Source organism: Lygodium microphyllum, chromosome 29 (assembly GCF_053477565.2).
Source record: "Lygodium microphyllum isolate KBCC chromosome 29, Lygodium_microphyllum_v1.1.10, whole genome shotgun sequence".
Taxonomy (NCBI): domain Eukaryota; kingdom Viridiplantae; phylum Streptophyta; class Polypodiopsida; order Schizaeales; family Lygodiaceae; genus Lygodium; species Lygodium microphyllum.
In genome coordinates, this window is record NC_141163.1 from 63,466,081 (window position 1) to 63,484,529 (window position 18,449).

Genomic DNA, 18,449 nt, shown 5'->3' on the forward strand with positions numbered 1-18,449 from the left:
AAGTCACTACTGTCTGCTGAGGCTTTTTAGGTGGAAAACCTTGGGCCTTGGAGCGACACTCCTCGTCCACATGGCCTGCTCTCCGGCATGTGTGCAAAGCCGGTTTTTCTTAGGAAGTTACTGCCAAATAGATCTTGATTCTTTGGTTCCATCGGAGAAAGAGGAGTCACCCTTTGATTGGCTTGCCTTCGCATCTAGCGAGTTCTTGCCACTGGTGGTTTTCCCTCCCGAAGAAAAAGTAACCAACCCCCTCTGCTCTAAATAAGGCTGTGATGAGGATTTCTTGTGGACTTGATCATGCAGCCTTGAGTAATGCAAGAACTAGCACTCAAACTCATAGAAGGTTGGCAATCGAGGTTGGGAGATGATGTGTTGAATGAAATTGAAGTATTTAGCGGACAACTTATTCAAAAAGAATGTAACCTGATCGTCATCTGACTTTGGAGAGCCAGTAGTGGCGAACTCGGCAAGTAACCGCCTATAGTCAGTCAGCTTAACTTTCAGATCGTCCCCTTCCTTAAGAGAGAACTCTTAAAGCTCAAAGTCGAGATTGATGCGCCAAGTACGACCACGAGCCGCATAGCAATCGAGAAGGTGACTCCAACGCTCTGACACGAGCAGGAAGTGCTGCAACTGAGAGTGAAACTCAAGAAGCAATCCCTGCATCAGCTCAGCATTGGCTGTAGCATTACGGACTCTCCATTGACGGATGTAGTCAGGGTGAGCTAGTCGAGGGTCCAGCATAGGCTCTAGACCGATGACGAGGTTCCAAAGACCCTGAGACTCGAGCACTTGTTGCATGAAATTCGACCAAGTAGTGAAATTTGACCCGTTAAAACGTGTCTTATCCGTGAAGGCATTCTTAGCCATTGCAACAGGAGTGGTAGTGCTCGGAGATGGATAGTGTGAAAAAGTGTAGTGGGGGTAGGATGGGGGAGTAAAGTATACTTGGGAATAGGCCCCAGAGTGCCCACCAGGCATGCAGGTAGTGTGCAAGGTGGATCCATAGGTAGGAATGGGCTGACTAGGCATGGGCATGGTAGCCACATGAGGAACCCAAGGAGGTGGGATGGGAATACGGGGAGCAGAAGATGGGAATCCCTGCGCAGGTGTAACCCAAGGAGAGTGTGAAGACGCATCATAAGCTGAGGATGGAAACATCTCCATATGAGTGGTCATGGGAGATGTGAAGCTAGGGATAGTGAGGGGAATACCCATCACAGTCGACCCAGGAGTGATAAGTGTGCTCATTTGCTGAAAGGTGAGAGGCACTGTGTTAAAGGGTGACATTCTCCCTAACGAAGTACCATGGTGCAAAGAGGTAGAGAATGGGGTGAAGGAAAAGAACCTCTCCATATGAGTGGTCATGGGAGATGTGAAGCTAGGGATAGTGAGGGGAATGCCCATCACAGTCGACCCAGGAGTGATAAGTGTGCTCATTTGCTGAAAGGTGAGAGGCATTGTGTTAAAGGGTGGCATTCCCCCTAACGAAGTACCATGGTGCAAAGAGGTAGAGAATGGGGTGGAGAAGGAAAAGGTGCTAGGAGCGGAGATGGTAGATCCAATCCCTAGGGTGTGTAATGCAGATGTGGACTATAATCCAAGATTTTGGAAAGATGATGAGAGATGATCAAGGTGTAATATAGAAGAGGATGGGATGGGAGGGAAGTGAGAAGTGTGTGTAATATGCTCAAATGAAACAGAAGTTGTAGATGTACCTGAATTTCGTCTGCTTCGTGAGCCCTCTCTATTCAAGTTCACATACGCAAAGCCATCCGGATCCTGTACCTCAAAAGAAGAAACAGGCGAGGGTTTTGATTCGTGCAACACAAAAGAATTGTACAAACTTGACATTGGACCTGGCGGAGATGATGAAGATGGATCGCCAGACGTTCCGAATGCAGTATGTCCTCCATGATCGGAGGTGGCCAACCTCACCAACCGGTCCGAATATGGTAGCAAAAAGTGTGCTCATGTTAGTGAAATCTAGTGAAGGTGGAGTGTCATCCTCCTCACCAAGTCCATAATGCCGTCTCAAGGCCTCCAATGATGGAGAAGCCTAATAAGACATCATAGGAACTGGAGAAGGTGTCTAGGACATCGTGATTCAGTTACAAGTTGTATTGTGTACCTCGCACAAAGACTAGCTCTCAACAATATCCGCAGCATACTCTTTACAAGAGCACCGGCTCTGATACCATGTTAAGAAGAGTGCTAGGGTTTGCACTGAGGACACACAGAGTGTACGACTACGACAAAAACACAGACACAAACACAAACACAAACACAGAGGTTAAAACTCAAATCCTAAACGCAAAACTCAAAACTCAAACCCTAAACACAAAACTCAAAACTCAAACACAAACAGAAGAAGGGAGAAAGAGAACACAACTCTGAAGTGAATGAATGTTGTAAATGAATGTAAGAGTGTATAGTGTGCTCAAGGGCAGAGCAATGTCTGAGTGTGACGTCCATCGAAGACGGATCCCAAGTCTATGACCACCAGTCGGAGTGTAAGAGTGTTGAATAGTGAATGGCAGCAGGCTGGTCACCAAAACGCAGCAGTGGCTGGAAACTGGTAAGCGCAGCAGTGTACCACCGATTGGGGCTGGAAACTGTGCGCAATCTGCTGTAAACAACAGGCTGGAACAGTGTCTGAGAGCGTCAGAGCCTGCAATGCTGAAAACGCAGGCTGGCTGACCCTAGAGATGATGGACAGCAGGCTGAACAGCAGTCTGGACAGTTTGGAGCAATAGCCAGCAGCTGAGAGCTGTCGCCTACAGCAATGGACAAACTAAAGATGATGTGGCTACAGTCAATGATGGCTGGACAGCAGATGGAGGCGGGCTGCAGGCTGGAAACTGGGCGCCAACAGCAACAAATGGGTGTGTGGGCTGGTGTAGCCTGCAAACAAGGATGATTGCTGAATGGGGGCACCCTGTCTATTTATAGACGTGGAAGGGCGCCCCAAAAATTACGGTTTCCACTAAACTTTCTCGAACCGCTCCCCGTTTTAGGGTTTCCATTGAACTCTCTCGAACTGCTCCCTGTTTTAGGGTTTTACTCTAAAATAGCATTTTTAGTGTGTTTTGGAGCTGTTTAAGAGGCTAATCAGCAAGTAATGCAAATTTTAGCTCAACAGATGATTCAAAGGAGAAAAAGCCCAAGTGTCCACACTGTGAAAAGGGCACTTATTCAAAGGACAAGTGTTGGCAGAAGTACCCCCGTTTGAAGCCCAAGGAGAATGATTCAAAGGCAACCCTAGCCACGACAAAGTTCCGTCTTTGTGCATGTATTTGTTGACGAGGATACCGCCCTTGCTTCTACCACTTGGGAGAAGCCTTAGCTCGTGGATAGTGGCCCTTCTTCTCACATGGCCTTCAAGAAGGATTAGCTTCAGGACATCCGTTCTAGAGGGGACACAGTCACCATTGGTGACAACTCTACTGTTCATGTTCGAGATGTAGGGACTTTACCTCTATTCTCTGACGGGCAATCTTCTTCTGCCAAAGTTCTTTATGTACAGGATTTGGGCTTTTACCTATTGCATGTCCGTGGTCTTACACAGCTAGGTACCCTAGTCATTTTTTCCCAGGATGCAGTTACCGTGGAGGATGCTTCTACAGGTGCAACTCTTTGGACAGGTGCACAAGAGGGCGGGCTCTACAAGCTCACAACCTTAGCCGCACGGTCTTCCCATAAGCTTGGGCTGCTTTAGCATGCTTGTTACGGGCACCTTCATCTTGATGTGATCCGGCAGACTTCTTAGAAGAAGCTAGCAACTGGACTTCCCGATTTCCCTCCTCTTCACACTTCATCCCTTCTCTTCACACTTTATGCCCTAGCTACTTGAGGGGCAAGTAGCATAGGCAACCTCACCCACAGGTTGCCTTTTGGAGAGCTTCTTCACCGCTAGAGTCGGTGCATACCGATCTTTGCGGACCTATGGATCCGGCCTCCCTTGGGAAGGCCAAGTATTTGATGTTGATTGTTGATGACTTCAGTCGTTATGTGTGCCCTTACTTTTTGGAGTACAAGAGCAAGGCATACTCCCGATTCTGCGAGTGGAAGGTGTTTGAGAAGATGCAATTTCCAAAGTTTGTAGCGTACAAACCGATCATGGTGGTGAGTTTACTTCACCTCTTTTCTCAATTTTGCAAGGACCACCGCATTCAGGTGGAGTATTCCCATTCGAACACACCATCAGAGAATGGTGTGGTGAGCCTGTGAATCAAACCCAGTGACTACAAAAGTTCATATCCGCAACCGATCTCCGACTTCTGCTTTACAAGACATGAGGCTTTCTTTGGGAAAAAGCCTTCCGTGTCTCATTTTCGCATCTTCAGTTGTGATGCATTGACAGTGGACAAGAAGAGGCAAATGAAGCTTAACTCGAAGTCCAGGAGCTCATCTTTGTGGGCTATAGCACGACCACAAAGGGATATCAACTCTACGACCCGACGACACGGAAGATTGAGGTGAGTACGGATGTGATCTTCGATGAGGCTGTGGCCTCTGAGGATTCGATTGATGGTTCTCTTCCAGGTGCTACTTCATCATCGCCTAACCCTCCCCCACCTTTAGTACCTCCTTCCTTCCAAGTTGCCTCTTGGCACGCCTTCTTCATCTTTGGCTTCTCCCCCTCCTCTTCCTCATCCTCCTCCTTTACCCCCTACCCCGGCTTCCCTTCCACCTTTGGCGGATATGACGTCTTCTCATCGAGTTCTTCCACCCCTTCAGCCTCCCCTTAGGAGTCTCCTTACACAAACAAGTGCTTTGCAGGTTCTGTAGACTTCTTAGTCTCCCTTGCAACCGCAGGAGGAGTCTCTCCAAATTCCTCGGTGGTACAAGCAGCTTATGCAAGATTCCAGTGTCACTCACTTTCCTGCTACTCCTTTAGGTCCACACAAATTAGCCCGATTAAAGGTCCAGTGGGATAGTTCACTCTGTGTGAACTATGCTCTTATGTCACACATTCTTCAAGACTCCGAGCCTTCTACGGCCAAAGAGGCTCTTGCACAGGATGTTTGGAGATAGGCTATGCAAGATGAGCTCAATTTCATCGAGAATAATCAAACTTGGGAGCTCGTTCCATGTCCCAAAAAGCAGAAGGTGATTAGTGTGAAGTGGGTCTATAAGACTAAGTACCTTGCAAATGGTTCCTTGGATAAACACAAAGCTAGGCTTGTTGCCAAGGATTTTGCTCAAAGGGCAGGTTTTGACTACTTTGAGACTTTGGCACCTACGGCTTGGATGTCTACTATTCGAGCTATTTCAGCACTTGTAGCACTTGTAGCACACCACCGCCGGCCTATTTATTAGATGGACGCAAGTCAGCCTTCTTTAATGGTGTACTTGCAAAGGAGATCTGTGTCTCCCAGCCTCCACGTTTTCTTGTGCAAGGGAAGGAGGACCATGTCTATAGGCTGCGGAAGGCCCTTTATGGCCTCAAGCAAGCTCCTAGATCTTGGTACCAAAGAATTGACCATTTCTTTGTGCATAGTGGTTTCCATCGCTCCTCATGACCCCAACCTATGCTACAAGGTTGAGGGTGGCCGATGTATTTTGGTTGTTTTTTATGTTGATGATATTATCATTACAGGGAGCGAACTCAAGAGGTGGATCATACTCCGGCCATTTTGTAGCACGAGTTTGATATGACAAATCTTAGGATCCTACACTTCTTTCTTGGATTGGAAATCTATCAAATGGCACAGGGCATTTTCATTTCCCAGCACAAGTACATCTCCGAGCTACTTTTGAAGTTTTGTATGGCTAAATGTCAACCTATTTCTTGCCCCATGGACCCTGCGTCCAAATTTGTGGCACATGGAGTTCCCCTTACAGATACTACCCATTACACGTGTCTTGTTGGCTCTCTTATTTGGCTTATCCACACACAACCGAATATTTCTTTTGTGGTGGCTTTGTTGTCTTCTTTCATGACCTACACAGGATCACTGGAGGGCCACCTTGCGTGTTCTTCAATATTTATAGGGGACTCGATCTTATGGGATCATGTATGCAGAGGGGGTCACTCTTTCTGGATGGAGTGACTCAAATTAGATAGATGATGTAGATTCAAGAAGATCCACTACAAGATATGACTTCTCCCTTGGGTCGGGTGCTATCTCTTGTAGTAAAAAGCATGTCAAAAGTGGTGCAGCAATGGAAGCGTAAACATAAGCTATAATAAACTGATGAAACACAAGGCAAAAGAGAAAGGGAAAGAAAGCCAATTGTAACGTGCCCGCGCCTCAAATTGCGGGACACGTCTTAGCAGCCCATCGAGAGATCAATCTAGAAGATGCCGCCTGGCACTCCCAAGGAATGACACGGGGTTTGCCAACTAGGGTCTCTCGAGTCTGCCTCGCAACGGAACTTATCCGGCCGTTCCACTAGGATCGACCTGAAGTCCGGGTTCCTAGCAATCGAGTCTTTCTAACAGCCTTCTAGCATCGATCGACAGCCGTTCCACTTTGCGTAGATACAACTGGACCCAAGCAGATTCATACTGTTTTAGGGGATTGGAATGGGACTATGCCCTACGGGCAGAGAGGTCGAGCGATGCATCCCTCTCGTTTCCCATTCTCTTTAAACCAAGTGCGATATGAGAACACAATACAGATGAGAACTCACATGTATGCTCGAGAAATGGAATCCATATATCAGACACAAGACTGTCGCATACAACAATGAGTCACTGGCTGTGTGGGCACTGGCACCAGCTCCTCTCTCCATAGGACCTCCAAGTGATGAACTGAATTTAGTAAGGAGGAGGAGCCCAGAATATATATAGGCATGAATAATGCCATAAAATATATCAAGTCGGTCAGCATTTAATGCTAGCCGATTGGCAACAACAAATGTCCCAATAGCATAAAATGCTACACAATAAAAATGCCTAAAATAACTACCTAATGTGCCCAACAATAACTACCTAATGTGTCCAACCATAATACATGCTCAGACTCACACGAGCTGACATACTCTACTAACAAAGCAATCTATTATGGCCCTTTCTTCTACAAAGACTCCACATGCTCTCTGGTTTTTTTTTTCCATGAGTATCGGGCCTTATGTTTAACCGCTATGGAGGCAATTTGGCTCCGTTGTATCTTGGCAGAGATTGGCTTTCCACATACAAGACCTGCGGAGCTACGCATGCTATGGCCTACCTCTCCAACACTTACAAATTGTTGTGTCTTCATTTTCAATTTGCTACTTCCCTATGTTTCCAAGATTCTTTTACTCTAGAGAACAATCAATATAATCCACACACTATTAGGGATTGTCATTAGGCTACACGTTGCTACCTTTGATCATTCTAGTCCCAAAGACCACTGCATTGAAGTCCGTTCGCCGCCCCTACTATCCTTGTGTGAGAGTGCATTGCAGAAGAGGAAATACGAACACGGAGGGAGAGAGAGAGAGAGAAAGCAGAAAATAAGGAAGAGAAATCTGCACTGACTGAAATGAATGCTGAATACACTGAAATGGACTGATCAATCCCCACACGCAGCCCACAGCGTCAGTGAGGGCACCAGATCAAGCTGATGATGATGGCAGCACCACCACGGGGGAGGAGTGTCGGAATCTGCAAGAAGACAAGTGACCAAGTGGGGAGGGGGGCTGCCTATAAATAGGCAACGGACAAACCCTAACCCTAACCCTAAAATGGGCGTAAACCCTAAAATGGGCGCAAACCCTAAAAATGCCCTAAAATGGGCGCCCCACAACAGTGACCAAAAAGTGGCCGGGCAACCAGTGGCTGCCCACTAAAAGAGGCCAAAAAGAAATACACAACCTAAGACAGCCAGTCAAGAGTGACTAGCCTCCCCCATCATAACACATGACAGACATGTCAGAGCTCCTAATGTCCTCGTCTGACTCAGACTGAGGCTCACAGGCAGGAGATGACAAGGCATGACAAACATGACTGCTAACACCCCCTCTCAGATCTTGGATGTGGCTGAAGGCCAAGAGAGAAACGGATCCTGGGGTGGCAAGAGGAATGCCAAGGTCAATGAAGTCCGCCGATGTAGACTGCCGCTCAAGGAGCTCCTCATGATCCTGGGAATCCCCCTCAAACACTTGGGGCCAGGGAATCCATAGCCGCATCACCGAGATCGTCCCCCTCTGAAAGGGATGGGGGGTACGAGGGAACCACCGGAGGAGAAGGTGAGGGATGGGAAGGAACCTGTGGAATAGAAGGTGCACAAGCGGGAACGGATGTAGCAATAGACTGCCACGGAGTACCCTGTATCAAAGAAGGGGAATGGAGCCTGTAAAGCCCGCTCTCCTGCCAACCTGTAGATAAGACAGCTCCTGTAAAAGAATCCTCAATAATAACGGCATGCTCGGTGAAGATCACTCGTGTGCCAAGCCTCGTAAGGCCATAAACTGAGAGGAGGGGAAGGCCCAAATCCGGAACATGTAGGGCCTGTGAAAAGGAGCTCGAAGGTCGATCGATAAACAAAGGCAATGTGCCAACACCACGAATAAGCACCGATAAAATGTCACTAACAGTGACTGAACCCTCTGATGGATGGAGATCCTGTAACAAATCACCTCGGGGAGTCATATGACTCGAAGCACCACTGTCCACTAACCAAGGCTGCGCAGAAGACACTGCAGCCACGGAAGAAGAATCCTCCTCCAAAGCATGGATATGAAGGAACACTGACTCATGGGTAACAGCGGGTGTAGAGGTAGCATAAGGCTCCGATGTAGATCCACCCTTCGCTCCCGGACGAAGGTGAGGGTACTTCTTCCAACATTTCTCCTCGAGATGTGTCCCTTTCCCACAGTGTGGGCACTTCGATCTCTCTGAATCTGAGTCAGAGCCTGAAGAACTGTCCTTCTGCTTAGCCTTTGACTTCTTCTTCTTCTTTGTCCTCCCGAACCTGCAACAAAGGCTCTAGTGGAGTCGGATCCACTAGCACTGACCTCTCTGAGTCGCTCGTCATGCTCCAAGACGAGCGGGGATAGCTCCTCCCATAGAAGCTTCTCACGGGTCCTCGATGTAAGAAGGCTGGTGTAGAAGACATCAAACCGAGGCGATGGCAGCTGAGTCAAAAGAATCATAGCCATGTCTTCAGAAGATATTGTCCGACCGAGGGATGCAAGCTCATCCCTCATATCCTATAATCTGTTGATGTGGTCCTTCATGGAAGGACTATCATCAATAGTGAGCATCCGCAACTTCTTTTCAAGAGATATCCGGTGGACAAACGTCTTCTGTTGATAGAGAGACGCGAGCTTTCTCCACACGTCCGCTGCAGTCTTCAACCTGTGAACATGAACAAGGACAGAATCCTGCAAACTCAAAAAGAGGAAAGATCTGGCTCTAGAATTGAGCCGATCCCATAAGGTTGCACGATCCATAGATGTCCCATCTGCGGGATCCACCTGAGGCCGGGGAATAGGAACAGAAACAAGCTCCCAAAGATCGAAGGAGTCCAAGATACACTCCACCTTGCAGGACCACAGAGAAAAGTTGGAGCCATCCAACCGGTCCTCTTTGGGCAGCTGAGGAAGTACGGGTACTTGTACAGGGGGTACCAAAGGCTGCATCTTCGGCCCACTGGAAGGGGATCGCCGAGATACATGAATAGAAGGGGGACAAGAACGAGGAATAGACTCCGGATGACGATCCTCGCGATAGAAATCACACCTCCGTTCAGATGAATGTCGAGACAAAAGCTCATCATCTAAGTCATCAAAACCTATAAACTGATGATAAGACATCTTCCAATCTGCAAATACCAAACACCAAAGAAAACTGTGCCGATGCCGAAGAATGACCACCAGAAGGGTCACCAACCACCAGAAGAACCACCAAACTCCAGGAAATCAGGTCGCCTATCACCAGGAGGTGAAAACGCAGCTGTGTAGGGCACAAAATCCGGAGGGAAAGTTGCCAGGCACCAAAACGCAGCCAAGAAGAGAAGCGCCAGTTGGAGAGGAGCCGCCAAGAGGAAAAACGACCACCTTGGATGCAAAACACAGCCAATAATGGAGTCGCCCAACTAAAGAGAAGGCCGCCCAGCTGAAAACGCAAGTGTACAGACCACCTGGAGGGGCCGCCTGGCTGTTGGAGAGAAGGGGGGCAGCAACAGATGATAGGTGTGGTGTCTCTCCAGTCGATGAAGACCTCCGTGCTCTCAGTTTGGCTCTGATACCATGTGAGAGTGCGTTGTGGAAGAGGAAATACGAACACGGAGGGAGAGAGAGAGAGAGAGAGAGAAAGCAGAAAATAAGGAAGAGAAATCTGCACTGACTGAAATGAATGCTGAATACACTGAAATGGACTGATCAGTCCCCACACGCAGCCCACAGCGTCAGTGAGGGCACCAGATCAAGCTGATGATGATGGCAGCACCACCATGGGGGAGGAGTGTCGGAATCTGCAAGAAGACAAGTGACCAAGTGGGAAGGGGGGCTGCCTATAAATAGGCAACGGACAAACCCTAACCCTAACCCTAAAATGGGCGTAAACCCTAAAATGGGCGCAAACCCTAAAAATGCCCTAAAATGGGCGCCCCACAACAGTGACCAAAAAGTGGCCGGGCAACCAATGGCTGCCCACTAAAAGAGGCCAAAAAGAAATACACAACCTAAGACAGCCAGTCAAGAGTGACTAGCCTCCCCCATCATAACACATGACAGACATGTCAGAGCTCCTAGGACCTAATGTCCTCGTCTGACTCAAACTGAGGCTCACAGGCAGGAGATGACAAGGCATGACAAACATGACTGCTAACACTTGGCTCTTTATATCAAATTTTCTACAACTAGCCTTCTATTGCTGCATTTCATCACCCTCAACTCCAATCTAGTACTACTACATCATTGGTAGTTTTGCAGCACTAAGCATCCATTCTCAAAGAATGACACTGCCTCTTACTCCACTCCCATGAGAGAGAGAGAGACTATTAGATTGACTCCACTCCTAGAGCTCTAATTGTCTCTCTTCATTCATTCATTCATTACTTTCTTGGTTCTTTTCTTTCATTAGCATGCATTCATTCATTCACTACTTTCTTGCTCTTTTCTTTTGTCTACATATCAAAATCCATCATCTTTTAGCCATGTTTGTTTACTCTCAATGTTTCATAGTAACATGGGATGGGGGACAAAAACAGGGATGGGAACGGGAATGGGATCGAGGATAGGAGACAGCATACATAAATAGCATTTTAAAATGTATGCATGTAGCATGGATAATGGTGGGTGAATGCATACTACCAAAGAAAATATGCATGCTCATGCATGCATACTTGTATTTCCATTGTAAAACAACTACATGTGTGATGTGGGTTTGAGATGACTTCATACACGAGTATAAAGATTTTGTATGTGTATGTGTGTGACAAAAGGGGAAGAAATAAAAATCAAGAAGTCTAAAAGACACACCCACAAAAAAACCCACCAAAAAAACACCCAAAAAGGAAAACTACCTCTACCTGCCCCCAACCCAACCATAAAATAAAATAAAATTTGAAATTTAAAAAAGTCCCCTATGAAGGGATGTGAGAAGGGTGCAAGATAGCGGACGGCTAGGATGGGAGGATACTTGTTGGGGACAAGACTAGGCACATCTCCCGTCCCATTTTAGCGTCCCCTTCAATAGATCTGTTTGGAATGGCATTTCTGTGTTTCGAGGGCCCAAGACAACCATTCCTTTTTACTATGGAGTGTTTTCTTTGTGCAAACCCTATTGAGCTTTAAAATGCATTATAAACTGATCTCTTTATTACAGCCCCAAAACATGTTTATTATTAAAGTTATCATTAAATTAATGAACTTTGCTAAAGAGTGTCTATCCAATAAGCCAAACCCTAATTTGGGAGGATCCACTTATCTAGAAATAGGAAGCAGCTTGTCCACTCAACCCATCTCTTTTAGCAAATTGCTAGCACCCATTCTCTATGGTCCACATGCCTTCTCGCGGATATCTCTATCAATCAAGCACCTACATCCAGCCCTCCATCTATTGTTGGCAAATCAATCTACATAAATGTTTGCTATTGGTGGCGGCAGTTTCCAGCCTGTTGTCATCAGCCTAGCATTCTCTAGATAGCTGCATTTACTGCTGCCAGCCCCACACAATGTGTTTGCAATCTAGCTGCTGTTGCAAACCTTTTAGGAGCATTTTTACAGCTGCATTTGCTGTTTGCAGCAGTCACCTGCATCATCCAATAAGTCTTCAGCCTGCCACCCACTATTTGTGCTGCTCCAGTCATGATCATCCTCATCCAAATTCACCAGTTCTGCATTTACTGCTGTTGATCACATCCGGAGGCTGTTTGCTGCATTTCAAGATTCATGCAAACTATGACACACTCCAACTCATACTCTCTACCTTGGTCCTTTAGAGACACCAAAGTTCAAGGTTTTGTATTCAATCTGCATAGTGTGTTTATTACATTAAGCATTGTATCTATTCATTCATTCATCCATCATCTATGTTCATTGCCTTTGAGCTACTCTAACCCTACTGAGTTCTTTTATCAATCTATACTTTGCTGTACAACTGTGTTTGTATTCTATGTTTGAGTATTTTCTTTACAAACCCTAGCATACCTTACACCATAATTCATTGCATTTTTAACATATGCACAATACAAGCACACAACCCTCTTCTCATGATCCTTCACATTAGCACAAATATGCTTATCATTGATTAAGTATGGACAAACCTATGAACCCAATGGCTCAAAAGGAGCGCATAAGTGGAAATATAAGCAAGTCTACCTTCCTTTGACAATCACTTTGTTGGTTAATCAAGATCTTTGCTTGTCCTTGTACTTTTGAGTATTACTAAACTTTTATTGGCAATTGCTTGTCTAGTTAAATCAAGATCTTGTCTATCATTGTACTTTGCCTACCCTTCCCGTATATGCATTCTTAAATCTTTGCCCACCTTGTATTTGTAGAAGACACAATGAAGCAAGAGCATGAAATGCAATTATAACTTGAAAAACCTAAACATTGAACAATGAAAGTGAAAGACAGGTGCACAAGCATTGCCCTCGCCGAGTTTTTTTTGGCATGAAAGCAATAACTTGGCAGCAAGCATCCACTTATCTTGCAACCAAAAGACGAGCAAGTGTTGAAAGGCAACTACTAAGCATTAGATTGCTTGCTAGGCTCAGCTTGGATGACCTTTTGCACCATATAAGACCGCCTATACTCATTCTGCTCATAGATGCAAGCATCCACATGCTCGCAATTCTGCATGCCTTGAACCGAGGGTCATTAAAGGTGTAATGGATTATGTTAGGGAGGAGCTGATCCGCATTTCGTCATCACCAATGAGGAAGTTCCAAGTGAAAGGAATGACCTGAATGTCCTTGCCATCGAGCCACATGAAGCAATGGAGGAAGTAGCCAAGTTGCTAATGAGGACAAGCATGAGGACTAGTTTTTGGGATGGAAGCAATTGTATACAACCATGGAGGATGAATTATTACAAGGGTATCAGTCTACACCACGCCATCTATTGAGCTAAAATTGCATTAGTTTGACTTAAAACAACCCCAAGACACACTTAATTAATGAAACCTTCTTATTTTAAAAAGAAATGCAATCCTAGAGAGTTCCTAGAGAGTTACTGTGTCCCACATGCAAACCCTAACTTGGGTGCCCCAAACTTTCTATAAATAGGCATGCAATCAACCACTATCCCTAAATCTCGTTTTTGAGGGTTTTAGGAGCCATACCTCTATTGCCCACACCCCGTTCACAAAGAACATCGCGGTCAGAACTTCGCATTGATGTCTGCTACCATCCAACGCCTAATTCTAGTCTCCAACCCCACCTCTGAGCTATCACCTGCAGCCCAAAGCTATCACCAGCATCTAGAAGCAATGGCCTAGTACCCTAGAGCTATTGCCTATTGTCAAATGCTTGTATTTGTTGATGATGTCATCAACCGGAACTGTCGCCATCATCCAAAATTTGTGTTTGCTAAGTTTCTCTCTCCTTTAGTTGTTGCCTATACTTCTTGCACAATTGTCTACTGCTTTTAGCTATTGCCCAATTTTTCTCTCTCCTCAAGTACCCACGTTTTTAGTCTCTCTCTCCTCACAGCCTACCTGCATCAAATCTAGCCTCTCTGGCTGCATTTATTCTTGTTCAGCACCCGGAGGCTGCCTTGTTGCGCTTCAAAATCCGTTTGGAGTACGACACACTCTCCAACTTATAACATCTACCTTGATCCCAAAGATACGAGAGTTCGAGGTTCAATATTCACTCCATAGCGTATTTGCTGCATGAGCATTGTATATTCAATAGTCATTCACTTCATTATTCATCTATTCATTGTCTCTTGAGTTACCCTAACCCTAACTGCATAGTTACCCGGAACAGGGAACGGGAACAGAAACCCTTGGAACAAGGGGAACATCGATGGTCGGGGAACAAGAACGAGGAGAACAGCACATGACTTAAGAGCCCCAAATATGCCCTGCATGACCCAATTTGCCCCAAAGAATGTACCCCTAATTGCCCCAATACCCTTCAATGCTCCAAATTGTCCCAAAATTAACTTGATTATCCCCATAGCTCCAAATTGCCTTGAATTTTTCCAATTATCCCAATTTCCCTTGAAATTAGACAGTATAAATGGATGATTACCTTGGAATTGAGGATAGGCTGAAATTTGATTGTGATTTGTAAGAATTGATAATGCATCAAATTTGAACTTTGCATGGACTCCTGATTGGCTTGTGGGTTGTCTTGACACTTTAAATCTTCAACCAAAGAGAGAGAGAGAGAGAGAGAGTAGTATGTGCACATTGGGCAATGGAGATGGGTGAACATGTAGTAGGAGGAGTGTGACACAAGCAAAAAGAAAAAACTGAAAAAAAAACGTCATTTTTTTGTCAACGAGCCTGGAACGGCCGCTTCAAACAGGGAACAGCAGGGAACGGTAGGGAATGGCCTTGGGAATGGCAAGGAACGTTCCCTCGCCGTTTCACCTCTTCGGAGGGTTTGAAATGCGTTAGGCCGTTTCTACAGGCCAAAACAGCCGTTCCGTGTTTCTATGCCTAACTGTGTTCTATGTTATCAGTTTATGCTTTGTCATACGATTGGTTTTGTGTTTTCTGTTTTTAGAGTATTTCTTCACACCGTCCATCTTGATTGCAATCTTCAGTGTATGCTTGTGTTGCATGTACATGATGGCATAGTAGTTGTCAATGAACTCTGCATGCTCCCTAATATCAGCCGTGTACAAGAAGTCGCAATCCACCAAAAAGCAAACAATGTCCATAGCCCGCCATACCTATAGCCCAACAGGTACGATGTCAAGAAGTGCATGAACGAGAACTTAGTGTTCTCAGTCAGATTGCACTCCCATATGTAGAGTTCCATACGGGAACCTCGGCCTGCTTGATAGGGGCAAGGTCCAAGGGCGGTGTGGCATGCTTCAACAAGTAGTGGCAGCACACCTCATCAACCTCGTCCTCATAGGGGTTGCAGCCAATACAGACCTAAGCTTTGTGATCAAGCAGCCGCTCTTGCAGACCACAAGCTCATTTCCCATTGTTCCTCCTACATTTGGCGCCTTGAACAAAATACAGATGTGGTTGGAGCAGAATTAAAGGCAAGCGCACTGAAGGTAGATAGAAGGGATGGAAAGCAATGGGAGCAATGGAAGAGGGGGAAAGAATAGGTGGCTATGGCAGTACAAAGGAGAGAACAACTAAAAGAAGCATGTTGTTGTGTACCAAGTAGCTGCCCCCCTTTCTTCATTTTGCGGTTAGCTCATCACCAGTCTTAGTCACACAAACAGAAATGCAGCCTTCCACGTCACCAACTCAATTTTTTGGGTACCATTAAAGGCTCCCAAACTCGTAACCCAACAAGTCTAAAAGTGAGCCACTTAAGTTAACTAGGGGTAATTTTTTAGAGAGGCATCACCTTGTCACTGCACAGTTATAATAGCATATGAGGAGCAGCAGTGATCAAGATCACCCTCTCCATGACAAGATAATACAAAGTGAGATGGAAGGGTGGCTATACATAAACCATCTATGAAGCCATAAATGGAGCAGACCAGCAATTAAATAAGTCAACCTGACAGGTTGAACAGCTAACAAGTGCCTTGCGGTATGCGCTACCCAGTACAAGCCCCTCATTTTGCATTCACCCTTATACATCCCATTCATATTTTTGGCACAAAGATGATGTTCACTACTATGCAAAGTCCATTCAGATCTTGTGTATTATACTGCAACACCTCTATGTTTCTGTTCCTGTTGTTAAAATCCCCCTGCCTATGCAAGGGATGGATGCATACCCTTCATGCAAAGGTGATGTCCACTCCTGTACAAAGTCCACTCAGATCTCCGATGTCATGCTGTAACACATCTCTATGATTTTGTTCTCTTTTCTTTCCCAATTCCTGTTGTTAAATGCTCCTTGCCTGCCTCAAATTTGTTTCCTGCTGCACTTCTAACACAAAGTCCTCTCTTACATGAATGTGCACTCCAGTCATGCTGCAGAATTATCAATTCAAAATGAAATCACCTGTAACTGATTACTCTTGCACTGCATAAACAAATTCTGGCTCATAACCTTAAGTCATAACCTCGCCCTGCTGCAGCTTATCAAACAGTCCACTACCTCAGCTTCCAAGTTCCTGTGGTCAACTGCCCCAACAAGCCTGTCTTGTCTCTACAAGGAAGTTCAAAAAGGAAATCGTCCATAACTGAACTCTCTTGCACCTGATGAGCATATTCAGTGTCATAATGTTAAGTGACACTACCAAGCAGCATGCTACATAGGTAGTGCCACTACAGCACTAAGCCAAGGGGACCTTCTTCAAAACCACCTACATTGTAACTGATGAACAGATCTGCAGAAGTACAGCCATGTTCATGTTCATCCACCCGCATTCAATTTGAACAACTAATCTGTTCAATCTGTGAAATCAAAATGCTGACAATGACACAGGTTCTACAACAGCTAACTGCTGCTAAAGGCATAATTAAGTCAATCCTCAAGCCAGAAAAAGTGAACAGGCAATGCGATCAGGGCACATTGAGCTCCTTGTAAAGCTATAAACAATAACGATGAATGCATACCAATAAAGACAAAATAGCTACCTGCTGCTAGAAGTATAATTAAATCAATTCTCAAGCCAGAAAAGGTCGAAAGAAAATGCAATCAGGGCACTCCATATAAGGCTGTAAACAAGGATGATGAATGCATACTTACGAGAACCAGCCAATGCCACAGCCACAACACGGAAGTGGTCGATCATACAGGCCAATGAATGGATACGACTCAGGAAAGCTCTCGTAGTCGTCATCCTCAGGTGCTGCGTGCAACCCCGATGATGAACTTCTGGAAGAGCCTTAAGAAAAAAGAACAAGAAAAGTTAAGCAAGCAAATGTGTGGTTGGGAATTCTCTCACAAGTCTCTGTAATGCGTATGAATCTCTCTCTCTCTCTCTCTCTCTCTCTCTCTCTCTCTCTCTCTCTCTCTCTCTCTCTCTCTCTCAGAGAGAGACTTAAAACTAGGAAACTGGGGTTCCACTTACCGTGAGATCTACCCATGATTAGGCACCAGAACGACGTCAACGCGCGGTGATCGTTTGCAACCAGGGTCTCATGCTTGAGAAGCGAAAGGAATCCTTCACAAAGTGAATCTTGGAATATCGAACTACGTATAGGTCGGGGTAAACAATTAATCGTTCAAAGAAGAAAAGCTTTCCTGAGTGAAGAAGAAGAGAAGGGACAAAAAACGATGCACCAAATAGGAAGGCCCGCAGGACATGGAGGTAATGCGGAGAGGAAGACAAGAAGTTGCTAAAGGCGGACGGGACCAGGTGGCTTGCTGCTGCGACGACGGTCAGCGGCAAACGCTTCTTGTCCTGTCATCACAAGGGAAGGAAGGAAGAAGAAACTGCAAAGAAATGCGGTGTTTAAGAACTGCTGTGATTCATCATCTCCGCATGAGCCATTTCCAAAAAACATGTCAGTGTGGAGGAGAAGCACATGCGCGGCGGCATGTGCACGCGCCCTCTCTCGCTTCTTCTTGGTGTCACTCTCCACTTCGTCCTCTCTCCTGTTAATATTACTGTGTTTAAACTCCATGATAATAATGTAAGGACGATGGTGAAGATCATGAGAAAAGAAACTTGTTAACGCGTGCGCATATGGCGCCCCAACCACCCGACCCCCCCGAGTTGGAAAGTGTCGCTCTTTCTCCGTCTCTTTTCGTGAATCTCTCTTTTCCTTGCGCGTGGATGATGGATGGTAAGGGCCATCGCCATTCGCCTTCCTAGTCACGACAAACTATCCACTCCACAGAAACAATAAAATTAAAGAAAATGCCACCTTCGTGAACCCCTTACATCGACCGCTTACGAGGGTACAAGGGTGTGATCACACATCACGAACTTATCAATGTTTTCCTTCCATGATACCTACTAGC

The 18,449-nt window shown here is 45.8% G+C and overlaps 1 protein-coding gene across 5 annotated transcripts in view; it reads right to left on the reverse strand.

Moving 5' to 3' along the window:
• Positions 1 to 18,178, reverse strand: part of LOC148010710 (large ribosomal subunit protein eL20z-like) — a 42,182-nt gene extending 24,004 nt beyond the window's left edge. The window contains exons 1-2 of one of the 5 annotated variants that reach the window (XM_087671487.1): positions 17,554 to 18,178; positions 17,225 to 17,357 (exon numbers count right to left, since the gene is read on the reverse strand). In XM_087671487.1, coding sequence (XP_087527613.1) covers positions 17,225 to 17,357; positions 17,554 to 17,569 — 149 coding nt within the window. In that variant the 5' untranslated portion in view covers positions 17,570 to 18,178. Of the gene's footprint in view, positions 1 to 17,224; positions 17,368 to 17,553 lie in introns of all 5 variants that reach the window. The other 4 variants (XM_087671490.1, XM_087671488.1, XM_087671486.1 and 1 more) reach the window with 4 other exon arrangements.
• Positions 18,179 to 18,449: the final 271 nt, after the last annotated feature.